The 12,903-nt window shown below is 39.7% G+C and overlaps 1 protein-coding gene across 1 annotated transcript in view; it reads right to left on the bottom strand.

The window, feature by feature from the left end:
• The window catches only part of hmcn1 (hemicentin 1), a 100,053-nt gene that overhangs the window by 12,684 nt on the left and 74,466 nt on the right, over window positions 1-12,903 (bottom strand). The window contains exons 53-83 of the mRNA XM_059340370.1: window positions 12,703-12,853; window positions 12,206-12,403; window positions 12,008-12,121; window positions 11,531-11,718; window positions 10,191-10,287; window positions 9,946-10,107; window positions 9,754-9,867; window positions 9,462-9,664; window positions 9,288-9,369; window positions 9,037-9,168; window positions 8,439-8,588; window positions 8,074-8,233; window positions 7,838-7,962; window positions 7,542-7,725; window positions 7,026-7,123; window positions 6,632-6,910; window positions 6,338-6,534; window positions 6,119-6,200; window positions 5,545-5,681; window positions 5,312-5,453; window positions 4,665-4,809; window positions 4,102-4,229; window positions 3,851-4,007; window positions 3,040-3,161; window positions 2,772-2,936; window positions 2,538-2,645; window positions 2,143-2,280; window positions 1,888-2,022; window positions 819-1,009; window positions 429-642; window positions 183-317 (exon numbers count right to left, since the gene is read on the bottom strand). Of these exons, the coding sequence (XP_059196353.1) occupies window positions 183-317; window positions 429-642; window positions 819-1,009; window positions 1,888-2,022; window positions 2,143-2,280; window positions 2,538-2,645; window positions 2,772-2,936; window positions 3,040-3,161; window positions 3,851-4,007; window positions 4,102-4,229; window positions 4,665-4,809; window positions 5,312-5,453; window positions 5,545-5,681; window positions 6,119-6,200; window positions 6,338-6,534; window positions 6,632-6,910; window positions 7,026-7,123; window positions 7,542-7,725; window positions 7,838-7,962; window positions 8,074-8,233; window positions 8,439-8,588; window positions 9,037-9,168; window positions 9,288-9,369; window positions 9,462-9,664; window positions 9,754-9,867; window positions 9,946-10,107; window positions 10,191-10,287; window positions 11,531-11,718; window positions 12,008-12,121; window positions 12,206-12,403; window positions 12,703-12,853 (4,633 nt within the window). The remainder of the gene's footprint in view (window positions 1-182; window positions 318-428; window positions 643-818; window positions 1,010-1,887; window positions 2,023-2,142; window positions 2,281-2,537; window positions 2,646-2,771; window positions 2,937-3,039; window positions 3,162-3,850; window positions 4,008-4,101; window positions 4,230-4,664; window positions 4,810-5,311; window positions 5,454-5,544; window positions 5,682-6,118; window positions 6,201-6,337; window positions 6,535-6,631; window positions 6,911-7,025; window positions 7,124-7,541; window positions 7,726-7,837; window positions 7,963-8,073; window positions 8,234-8,438; window positions 8,589-9,036; window positions 9,169-9,287; window positions 9,370-9,461; window positions 9,665-9,753; window positions 9,868-9,945; window positions 10,108-10,190; window positions 10,288-11,530; window positions 11,719-12,007; window positions 12,122-12,205; window positions 12,404-12,702; window positions 12,854-12,903) is intronic.

The raw sequence follows: 12,903 nt of genomic DNA, 5'->3' as shown, positions 1-12,903 counted from the left end.
ACCAGCATCAGCTATAGGTGTTAACAAATACATTAATAAACATTTATATCTGCTTACAACTACATTAAATATGTTAAAAAGCATTTGTTAAACATTCAGAATTCTAAATATAGTGGGCTTAAAATGTTGACAGCTACATAAGTAAAAGCTGAGTGAAATAGTTTCATGGCAGCGTGGTTTACCTTTGACGTAGACAAAGCCCAGTGACTTGATGGTCCCCACGCTGTTTTCTGCCACGCAGGTGTAGGTGCCAGAGTCGTCTTTGCTCACTCGCTCTATCACTAGCTCACTGTGGCCGTTCATGTGGTCGTAGTGAACTAAAAGGCAGTAATTGACAATAAGAGTTGCTCAGATGGATTTAGAGAGCTATTTGATTTTTCCCTAGATAATAAAACATTTTTCTGATCAATGTGGACCTTGCTCTGTACCTGGGATGATGTTGTTGTTGAAGGCCCATGTGATTCTGGGTGTGGGGATTCCACTGACTCCACAGGCCAGCAGGAGGCGCTCTCCCTTGTTGAGGGCAACATCTCCGAGCAGCTCAGTGAAGACGGGGTGAGTATGAACGGCCAGGGTCGTTGTCCGACTGTCCTGTCCGACTGTATTTGTGGCAACACACGTGTAACTACCTGCATCATTGGGCTGGTACAGAGGGACAGGAGATGAGGAGAAAGTATTTAAATGCGCCATTTTGATGCAAGGCAAGTCACTTTAGCCACCTGAGCTGAATTTAATGCAAGACAATTTACTTCCCAGTAATCTACAGACATCGACAAACATAAATATATGTTTCCTGTGTATTCATTTGTTTCCCTTACCTGAGCGATGTCTATGACCAGCTCTCCGGAGGGCAGGATTGTGTACTCCCCAGTGCTTTCACTGAGAGGATTACCGTCCTTCTCCCAGGACAGGCTGGGCTGAGGGACGCCCTCCGCCACACACACCAGCTGAGCCTGACTGTTTTCCACCACTGCTATGTCCAGCTCTCCACCACGAATGGAAGGTGGAACTGCAAAGGAAGTCATTGTCACATTAATTTTAAGACAATGAAACATAGATTTCTTGGTCATGGAAGGAAAAGAATGAAAAAAAAGACAAACAATGGATTTCACGTAATAACTATAAAATAAAAACACAGATTAAAAAAATAGAAATACAAAATAAACACATAAATGAAGTTTGGGAATATGCTGTCCACCAAAAAATAGAAAAGTCTTTGTCTTTGTCTTGGTTTAAAACATTGACTGAAACTTACTCTGCACAGTGAGGCTCATCTCATGGCTGACAGTGCCCGCTGCATTTGCAGCAGTGCAAGTGTATCGTCCAGTATCACTTGGCTGGATGAAAGCGATCTGAAGAGATCCTGAACTGAGCACCCGCTGGCGCACAGATTCCGTCAGCGGCTGCCCGTCTTTATGCCATGAGACAGACGGGGGAGGGGAACCATCAGCTTGGCACTGTAGCGTCACAGAGGAGTCCACAGGTGCCAGGTACTTCTGAGTCTCTGAGCTGATCACAGGAGGGACTACAGGACACAACAGGCATTAATTATTAACAAAAATTAAATATGTATTGACATCATAAGCAAAATAAACAATTATGTCGACAAACATGAATTTAAATGTTTGAAGGAAGTGCAGGTTGGTACTTGGAAGACAGGACAGTCTGATCTGCTAGAAATGTTCATAGTATCATGTTAAGACAAATTATATCCTAGAGCTTTCATTCTTAGCATTTAATTCAGGGCTTGTGTATTACAATCTAGTATAAGTATTTAGTGTTAGTATTTAGTATTGTAGAATTCTTCTCACAGCTCTCTACACAAAAGCTATACATTACATAATGCATCTGTTATTCAAGTTACTTTGACCTAAGTGTGTGCTCCACCTTGTACTCTGAGTTTAGTCTTGCTCAGCGCAGTGCCTGCAGGGTTTTGAGCCACACATATATACGTCCCAGAGTCCGACACAGAGGCCTTTGAGATCTGCAGACTTCCATTAGGCAGTACTGTGAAACTTCCACCTGGCGTGAAGCAAGAGACATGATGTTATGACTGATTATTTATAATAACTGACACACACACACACACACACACACACACACACACACACACACACACTGTATGAAAACAGGATTAACTACCTGTGGTGTGTATATTAATGCCCTCCTTCTGCCAGGTGATAGTGGGTCTGGGCGAGCCTGTGGCCCTGCAGGGCAGAGTGATGGGGTTATTCAGGATCACATCCAGGGTGGAGGGATGAGACTGGATCACTGGGATCTCTGAGGAGAGGGATGGGAATAGAATGATGCTCAGAAAGATCAAAAAGAAAAAATAATTAAAATGTACTGTAGTTATAGACAAATGTAAAATTCATACACTGAACATGTATTACTAATGAAAGCAGCATTTGAACTTAATTAGAATCCACAAGTATCATATAAAAAGCAATTAAGTTGTGACCAATTAATATTTTTGGCGTGTTGCTTTCTACACAGCAGTGTGTCTCTAAATATATTGTTTCTGGGGAGTTTCTTACCCTGCACTGTGAGCTGCACATGGCGGTGAGTGGAGCCTGCAGCATTCTTGGCTGTGCATGAGTAGCGTCCTGCATGACTGAGCTCAGCTGAGATGATCTCTACTGGACCTGTGCACACACACCAAATAATGAATAAATCTAATGCAGTAACCACATTTTAAGTATTTTTGGAGGCAGTTTGTAAAGCTGTACCCAATAAAAGTCGCATACATTTTTCATGACAATGATTCTGACCTGTTGGCAGGATGTTGAAGCCCTGTCCCTCATTAGGGAGCTTCATGCCGTCTTTGCTCCAGTGGATTGTGGGCTCTGGGACACCAGATGCAGTGCAGGCGATGACCACCGGGGACAGTCTGGTTACAATGAGCTCTGTGGGTTCATCTGCTATAGATGGAGGAACTAGAGGGACATACATCAGAACATGTTAGAAAAGTATTTGTTGTATTTATTGTTTACAACAGAAAGATCAACTCAGTTTGTAAAACGATGCTATGTTGCTCACCATGGACAGTGAGGTCGATGGATCTGGAGTCCTCCCCTGCCTCATTAGAGACCACACATTCATACAGTGCTGTGTCCTCCACTGTTGGTGCTATAACTACCAGGGAGCCTGATGATAGTAATCTGGAAATAACAAAAATGTTGGAATTAGTTTTACTGTGATGTCCACCCAAAAGAAATGGCAAAATAAATTAGATACACACTAGCGCTCAAAAGTTTGGGGTCCCCCAAAAAGTCTGTTGTTTCCCATGAAAACAAAACAGTTCTATTCATGAAATGAATCGAAAATATAGTAAAGACATTGACAAGGGTAGAGATAATTATTTTAACCTGTACAAATCTCCAACTTTACCTCTAGATACTCAACTAGCCAAGAGAAGGATCATTTTATTGCTTCTCAAATCAGCACAAAAAAGTTTTCAGCTGTGCTAACATAATGCACAGGTGTTTTAATGACTAATGAGCCTTTCAACACTATAAACGTGGATTAACACAATGTGCCACTGGAACACAGGGGTGATGGTTGCTGACAATATATAATATATATTTCATAAGAAATTTTCTAGCTTTTATAGTCATTTACCACATTAACAATGTCTAGACTGTATGTTTCATCAAAAATAAAGATATTTCTAAGTAACCCAAAACGTTTGAGCGGTAGTGTATATTTCTAGCATAGTTACTTTAACAATGTTTTCCAAAGCTATTAGTCTAAGCCGATTATTTATAAAATATCTCTGAAGATTCTGTTTATTCTTTGTGAGTTTTTAACCTCAAATTAGAAAACAGAGAGGGAGAAAACCTGGATCAACCTGTACATATTCTGGTTCTGGTCAGTATTGATGGCTCGACCGTTTTTCATCCAGCTGACGGTGGGTTTGGGAATGCCGGTGGCCTCGCAAGACAGGGTGGTCTGAACGTTGACTGTAACCGTCACATTAGTGCGGCTGTCCGTGATGGAAGGAGGGACTGAAAGATGAGAACCGAGGACCATAAAAATACTGGGCGACTCAGACAGTGTTAAAATATTCATGTGTTTTGAATGCATGTATTTACCACCCACCATATACTTGCAGGTCCACTCTCTTGCGTTGTGTCCCAGCCTGATTTGTTGCCATACACAGGTAGCGACCAGTGTCAGTCACCTGAGCAGAGTGGATGTGTAATGACCCATCCTCTGCAAATGTGTACCTGCACACATTTATACAAACAGGATAAGGTACAGCACAGAGGAAATGCCAAAAATTGAGTTGTGCTTAAATATAAAAATGTACTTCTATTATTTAAAGCATATACAGTAAATTTAATATATGCATATTGTAATATATATATATATATATATATATATATATATATAGTATAATATATATATATATATATATATATATATATATATATATATATATATATATATATATATATATATATATATATATAAATATTACAATTCAACTAGACTACTGCACCTCTTGGCTCTGTTTAGGAAATCTAGCACATGAGGAGACTTTCAAAAAAACTGCATACAGCTGCTTTAACACAATATATTATTACTGTTGTATGATGACAATATTACTCATTTGAGATTTCAGCAAAAACACAGCATGGTTCTTTGACTTGCGGATTTACCTGGGGTTGTTTCCTGCCAATATGGCACCATGTTTCCTCCAGGTTACTCGAGGCGGTGGCACTCCACTTACGATGCACTCAAGCACTGCAGGCTTGTTGATGTGCACTGACACTGTCTGTGAGCCTTCCTTGATAGTCGGAGCCACTGAGGGGAAAGATGTTGACATGTTTGAAAAAATTGGATCATTGCTATCATTCTCTGACATGGAGAGAGTTATTAATGCATTTTATTTTCTCAAGAATTGACTACTACTGACTACCGTATTGGCTTCCAGTTAACTACAGGATTGATTTGAAGGTTTTACTCACCACTACTCACTAGTTTTAAAGCACGACGTGAGCTCAGGTCATACAAGAAAAAACTCTGCTAACATTCCCCTGATCTAGACTTAAAACTAAAGAAAACCTTGCTTTCAGCTGTCAGGGCCCAAAAACTTTTATACAGTATTCCTGTTGAATGTTTTAAAAAGTGCTATATGAATAAAGTTATTATTATTATTGCATGTTTTTTTAAATTTTATTTTATTTTTTTACTAATTTGTAGCTAGGTGGTAAATTCAGCTTTATCACTAATACCAATTAGTTTTGAATTTGAAAAAAGATAACATTTTAGAAAAGTATTTTTATTAGCACATAGTTAACTGTACCATTGACAGCCAGGTTAAACTGTCGCGTGGTCTTGCCAGCGATGTTGCTGGCCACACAGGTATACTGAGCTCTGTCGCTGAGCTCAGCCATGTTGATCTGTAAGTATCGACCACCAGACAGAATACGAACACGAGCGGAGGCCTACACAAAGAAAGGAAGTAACTTGTAAATACGTTTAAGGAGAATTCATAATTGTGTGGATAGTTGTTTGTTAGTAAGTTTGTTTTCTGACCTGCAAAGGTTGGCCCTCTTTGAGCCAGGTCAGAGTTGGAGGTGGAACAGCATCTGATTTGCACTCCAGAGTCACCTGTCGGTTCTGCAGCACCGACACGTCCTGAGGTGAGCTCTCCCCCGCAATGTTAGGGGGAACTGTTACAGGAAAACCAAAAAGAGAACAACATTGACATGGATTTTATAGCTCAATCTCATCTCATCTATTATTTATTAAGTGTCTAGAAAGATATAAAAAGAAATCAGTAAAAATTATTTCATTACTAAGTAGAGATCGACTGAATCATCCATTTTTTGTATATGAAAGAAAGTGTATACTTTCAAAATAATATATCAGTTTGAACAAAATGTATACTGTCTTTTTTTTTTTTTTTTTTTTTTTTTTACAGTTTTCAGTTGAATATATGTCACATGGGATCAGCAAATTCTTGCAATCTGTTTTATTTACATTTAAGACAATGTCCCAACCTTTTTGGAATTGAGTTAATTACCTTCAAGTCATAGATTGATTCCACAATGTTCATAATAAAATACAGTGCACACTGCAATATGTATTACAAATCTGTGCTACCCACCATGCACTCGAACCAGGAACTCCTTGTCATCATCTCCTGCTGGACTGTTGGCTAAACAGCTGTATCTGCCTGTGTCTTCCAACTGAGTAAAGTGTAAAAAAACAGTAAATCTCAATATGTCTTTTATTATGTAAATGATGCAAAGAAACTACAGTTTTAGATTTTACAGAAGAGAGAGAAACATATTAACTTTCACTGTAACGATCTCTGGTCACTGACCTGCGTTGAGGCCACACGGAGCACCTCTCCTCCCCGGAGGAGGCGCAGACTGTCTGTCTGAGGGAGCGGGCGTCCATCCTTCAGCCAAGTCAGTGAGGGTGCAGGAATACCTGAGGCCTCACACTGAAGCTCCAGGACATTATTAACCACAACGGATACTTCTGCTGGGACTCCAGAGCCCTTGATGCGTGGAGGGTCTGAATAACAAAACATAAACCAAACAATATTTATTTTCTCATCCATGAGTTAAAATCAGAAGCTGGAGAATAAGAACTACAATCTGCTTTTACTCACCCAGCACTTTCAGGTTGAAGTGGCGGCTACCTTGTCCAGCTGTGTTGTTAGCCACACAGGTGTAGCGTCCTGTATCGTTGACCTGGGCCTGGATGATTTGCACAGTGGTATTCAGATTGAGGAATTTGAGGTGGGGGTCAGGATATAGAGGGACACCTTCTTTGAGCCAAGACAGAGTCGGGCTCGGGGTCCCATCAGCAATACACAGCAAAGAAGCCAAGTTTCCTCTGACCACAGTCACATCCTCCGTGCTGCCTGCTCCATCCAGACTGGGAGGGACTGAGAAGAGAAATAAAAGATACAGTCGATTTATTTTCCTGTGAACAGTTCCCTTTGAATGGTGTTTGGTGAGTTTTCCTCCTATTTTACAAGCAAGTAATGTTTTCAGACTCACCATGCACCTGGAGGTTATATTGTCTGTTGTCCACTCCTGCTCTGTTCGATGCTACGCAGGTATAGGTGCCACTGTCTGACACCTGGGTTCGTGTAATCCTGACAGATGCAAAAGGTACAAAATATAAGTATCCTGTTACATTTGAATTCTCCCTAAAGATGTAAACAAATTTTGGTTTTGCAATGCAGTCCGTTACAATTAAATTGTTTTATTCTAGACAGAATTAATGGAAGGAAAACCTGCAGGATTCAGCAGGTTTTTAACAGAGAATTAATTCATGAAAAACATAACTGCACAAGTGAAAACACAAAGCTGTCATTGCAAATTTTACAAATAATGAAATACAATAATATCTCAGTATTACACTATTACAACCTAACTATTTGCAGTAATTTCAACTTGGCAACAAGGGAAAATACTAAACAGCATTTTCTCACACATAAGATGCACACAAATTTGTTTTATGTGCAGCAACGTGTGTTACAAACTCTTCTTGAGCCCTGTCCACTGACCTACCGGAGCACCTGTCCAGCAGAAAGGAGCCGTATGTGGGAGGACACTGGCAGAGGCAAGCCATTTCTCAGCCAGTTGAGCTGCGGTGGGGGAGAGCCTACAGCAACACACTCAATGTTGACAGAACTGTCCAGAACTGCAGTCAGCTGCTCAATTATCTCACTGTTGCCATCTATCAAAGGAGGTACTGAAAAGACACAGAGAAGAAAGTCAGTGACATGAAAAAGAGCTCCATAGGCGAATATCAAGGAAAAGTGATGTATTGGAGGATACATGTAATAAAAAAATAATATACCCACCATATACATTCAGATTGAAAATCCTGTCCTCCTCTCCTGCAGTGTTGGTGGCCACGCAGGTGTACTTGCCACTATCAGTGGTGTGAGCTCCAATAACAGTGAGTGTGCTGCCATCTGGACTGATCCTGAACACATAGGCAGCACCACATCATCATTATAACATCAGTTATCATTGGACTGATCTCACTACTGCGAAATCCCATATTTTCTGATTTATTTCTTTCAGCAATTATTACCTGAGCCCCTTGTTTCCTATATTGTTGATGACTTCTCCATCCTTCAGCCACTGGATTGTTGGAGTTGGGGTTCCCCTGGCTCGACAGACCAGCTGGATGCTTTCATTTAGCAGGACGCCCATCTCACTGGGTAGCTCAGATCCAGAGATACTGGGAGGGACTAAGAGAGAGTAACTAGTTTTAGCACAACCCTTTTAATACATGGTATTTGCTTGATAGAATACAGCTGACACATACAACCTGATAAGAATATGCTGCAATATTCTCTGGAAACAAATAAGCTTTTGCATTTCTTTCTTTTGACACGTGTTTCTAGAAAATGGTTACAAATCATTTATAAACTGAGGCTATGCATGTACACATACCTTGTATGGTGAGGTGGTAGCTTTTCTGGGCCTTGCCCTCCACATTAGAGGCCACACACGTATAAGTGCCGCTGTCAGAAAGTTGTGACCGTGCAATCTGCAGCTTGCTTCCTCCTGAGAAGATGTGCATCTCCAGAGACTCTGAGTTCTCTAGGAAATATGACGTTCACATGTTTGTTATATATTCAATTACAATGAGAAACTAGTGATGTAAGATCTACAATCTACAATGTCATTTAGCAGATGCTTTTATCCAAAGCGAAGTATATTTCAGAGATCATATAACACAAGAAAGGATGAAATCAAGAGACAACACAAGAATAAGCTTTTAGGACGTAATTGTTTTTAGGACACAAGTACTCTTCAGTAGTGAGTGCAGATGTTGTAAATTTATTTTATTTATTTTTGTTCTGTGTGTCAATTATGTGTGTAGATGTTCCGTAAGGAACTGGGTCTTCAGCCTCTTTTTTTAAAATTGAGAGGGATTCAATTTTACCCCTTTCCCTTTGCCTCATCCACCCTTAATTATGCTTTTTTCTTGTGTTGAGAAACAACAGGTGATTTGACATAAATGTGATAATAAATTGTGTTGTGTTACCTATGGATCGCCCATTCTTCAACCAAGCGAGGCTGGGAGGAGGGATGCCAGTCGCATCACAAGCAAAGGTGACTGGGTTACTAATCGTTTCCACAACACTCTCCTCTGCTGGGCCATCGATACCGGGAGGTACTGAAGAGAAAAAGAGACAGAGAATTTTTTCTTTAATATAGTTTGTAGGTTTTGAGAATTGTTTCAACAATGTGTTGAATTTCCAGATTTTTAATCAATGAATATCTACAATGAGCTACCATAAATATTCAAGTGGAAGTTCTTGTCCACTTGTCCAGCAACATTAGTGGCCTTGCAAACATATTGTCCCGTATCAGAGACCTAAAGAACAGAGAAGACATGTGAGGAAGATGCAAAAAACAACACACATTAGAGAACAACAGCAAGCAACATGGCATCCATTAATTTTTTACCTCTGAGCCTTTGATCACAAGCATCTGTCCGCCTGCCCGGATGAGAAGGTTTGCTGATTCTGACACCACTCTGCCGTTCTTGTACCAGGTGATGGTGGGAGGAGGTACAGCATTAGACTCGCACTCCAGAGTTACTGATTTCCCAACAAGCACGTTTACCACCACAGGAGAGTCCCCACTATTGTCTCTGATACTTGGAGGAACTAAGAGGAGAAAGGGGAACATTTACTGTCAGTTTATGATGTAAAGTCAGGTGCGCAGTGTACATTAAACACAGTGAATGTGAACTGACCGAAGACAGTGAGATAGATGTGTTTATAAGCCTCTCCTGCTGCGTTCATGGCCACACAGCTGTACTTTCCTCCATCGGATACTTTTGCTTTCAGAATCTGTAGCGTACGACCACCTGAAGGCACAAATAAATGATGTTTTAATGCAAATTAGCAGCAGTTGTCACACACTGCTCAGTGTTCATTATATATACCTGGCATGATGAGTGCATTAGCGTTGGCCTGAATGGGGCCCCTGTCATTTAGCCAGCTCAGTGTGGGAGGAGGGAAACCAGTAGCTTCACAGGAGAGAGACACAAAGTTGTTCACCACCACAGTCACAGTCTCAGGACTCAGGCCGATGATGGTGGGAGGCACTAAAAGGAAAATGAACATTCAGTTTAGCAAACAGTTTTAATGCAAAAAAAAAAAGGGATTTACCGTCTTGCATGTGGCTCACCGTGAACATTAAGGTTAAAGGATTTTTCTGCACTTCCAGCCACATTGTCGGCCACACAAACAAAACGACCCGTGTCTGATACTTGAGCAGTCAACACCTGATGTTTGGGAAAGATAAGAGACATATCGGATCCAATGAGAACACAGATCTACTGCACATAGCTGAGTATACCAGTGATGGAGCCATATTTACAGTGTACTGTATATGTGTTTTTTTTTTTTACAGGATAAGCTTCATAAATGTAGCATTTATTGCATGGGCCTCTTTTCTGTGGCTTTTAAAAAGGTAAGTGGTACATTAAAAATAACTTTAACTAGTTTAATGCAAAAAAATGGTTATGGCATGAAAGACTCAATCCCAATGTCTGTCCTAAACTCGCATGGACTTGATATCGCCGGTACAATCAGGAAGGGAACACTTTTGAGACATATCATGATAACTTGGCGATGGACATTGATGAGAATTTGTGCTTCCTGGTTGTCCGTGGTGGAAGGTAACTAAGTACATTTATTCCAGTACTGTATTTAAGTATAATTTTGAGGCACTTGTACTTTACTTGAGTATTTCTATTTTCTGTAACTTTATACTTCTACTCCAGTACATTTTGAGGCAAATATTGAACGGCACTAAATTTAGCCAACTGCTTTAGTTACTTTTCAGGTCAAGATTTAACATAAAAAACATGATACATTTAAATTGATTAAACTTTTAAAAAAAATATTATTATTTAACCTCATAACAGCATATTAAGTAGGTAAAATGAGCCCCATCTTTACCAAATTAAAATGCTGCTTAAATAAATGCATCAATAATAATTATAATAATGATCCAATAATATATTTGGAATATATAAAACAATCTGTGGGGCCATTCAGCATAACGAGTACTTTTACTTTTGATTCTTTAAGTACATTTTGATGCTGATACTTTTGTACTTTAACTGAAGTAAGTTTTGTAAGTAGGACTTTTACTGTAGTGGAGTAATCCTACATGATACAAACATAAAAACATGATCCATTTAAAGTGGTTAGACATTTAAATTAAACCTCATAACAGTATATTAAGTAGTTAAAATGAGCCCTATTTTGAGAAAACTAAAATGCTGCTGACATAAATGCGTCAATAATAATGATAATCCAATAAGTTATTTAGAAAATGTATTTATAATACTTTTACTTTTGATACTTTAAGTACATTTTGCTCTTACTTTTGTACTTTTACTGAAGTAAGTTTTGAATGCAGGACTTTTACTTGTAGGGGAGTAATTTAACAGTAATAGTAATAGTACTTTTACTAATGTAATGGATCTGGATACTTCTTCCACCACTGATGGTTGTTACCTGAAGTGTTCGCCCGTTGGACAGAACTCTATGTGTCCCATCAGAGCTGAGTGGCTGGCTGTCCTTAAACCAGGTGATCTTGGGAGCAGGGTTTCCATCCACATGACACTCCAGTTGGGTAGTTTTGTTGACTAAGACTGTGACCTCATCAGGCAAATCGCCGTCTGTTCCCCGTATGGTCGGGGGCACTGATGGGAATACAAAATGAGAATCAGAAATCAGAGACTATTTTTATTAGAAAGTAGGTTTTCACATACAAAGAATTGGTAAATTATAATTATAGCGGAGAACAGAAAGATAAAAGCATGTACCACAACATTCAAGAAGCATAAATTAAATTAAAATAATTAACAATCAATACATGAAAACATAGAATGAAAATGAGCATGTACAAAGAGTGGTTCAAACTGTTCTGCATTAAAAAAATCTATTTAACTGACTGATAATTGTACCACAATGTAAAAATATTTTACTCACATAATACTCTCACATCATACTGAATGGAGTCTTCTCCTGCTTCGTTGACAGCCACACACGTGTACCTGCCAGAGTCTTCAGCCTGGGATCTGGGAATCTGTAACACTCGCCCACCTGAGTATAAAAAAGGCAAAGGTTAGTATGAAGTCATTCTCTGTTTTGCTCCCTCTCTTTCTCTCTTTTCTTTGTCTATCTCACCTGGCAAGATCAGAACCTTGTCATTGGAGGTCAGCAGTTGTCCATCTTTGTACCAGGTGAGTGTTGGAGGGGGGACAGCATTGGTCTCACAGTAGAGAGAGATAGGATTGTTGAGAATCACATCTCGAACATCCCCTCCAAAGCCCGTGGAAGACGTGGTGTCCCCAACTCCACCAGGCCTGTTGAAATTAGGTGGAACTGAAAAGGGTGAAAGAAAAAGAGGAGAAATGTTTGAGCTCATCTTTGAGCACTTTTGGGAATTTTGATTTCAAAATGTTGTTGGAAACGTAAACATTTATCTACATTTTTCTCAGAGGCTGCTGACTTTAACATAAATGGCATTATACGCAGAAAGTAAGTTTGCAGCTATTTACCAGTTTCAATATGCAGTTTTAGTATTATAATAAAAACACACTCAACAACAAGAATACTCTTTGAACCCATGAAATGCACAAATAGTCTCAGTTAACACATCTGCATCAGTCAACCCAGTTCACCTTGTATATTTACATCAAAGTCCTTCTCATCCTCTCCAGCTATATTAGTGGCAACGCAGGTGTAGCGGCCAGTGTCTGACACCTGAGCATGCTTGATCTGAACAATGCGACCGTTGGCTGTAACGGACACGTGGTCATCTGCCCGCAGGATCTACGGAGAAGAAAAATGTAGCTGCAGCTTTTACAGGGTTATTTTCTCCC

Source organism: Centropristis striata, chromosome 9, assembly GCF_030273125.1.
Source record: "Centropristis striata isolate RG_2023a ecotype Rhode Island chromosome 9, C.striata_1.0, whole genome shotgun sequence".
Lineage (NCBI taxonomy): Eukaryota > Metazoa > Chordata > Actinopteri > Perciformes > Serranidae > Centropristis > Centropristis striata.
Note: the sequence above shows the minus strand (reverse complement) of the source record. Positions and strands in the feature narration are given on the sequence as shown.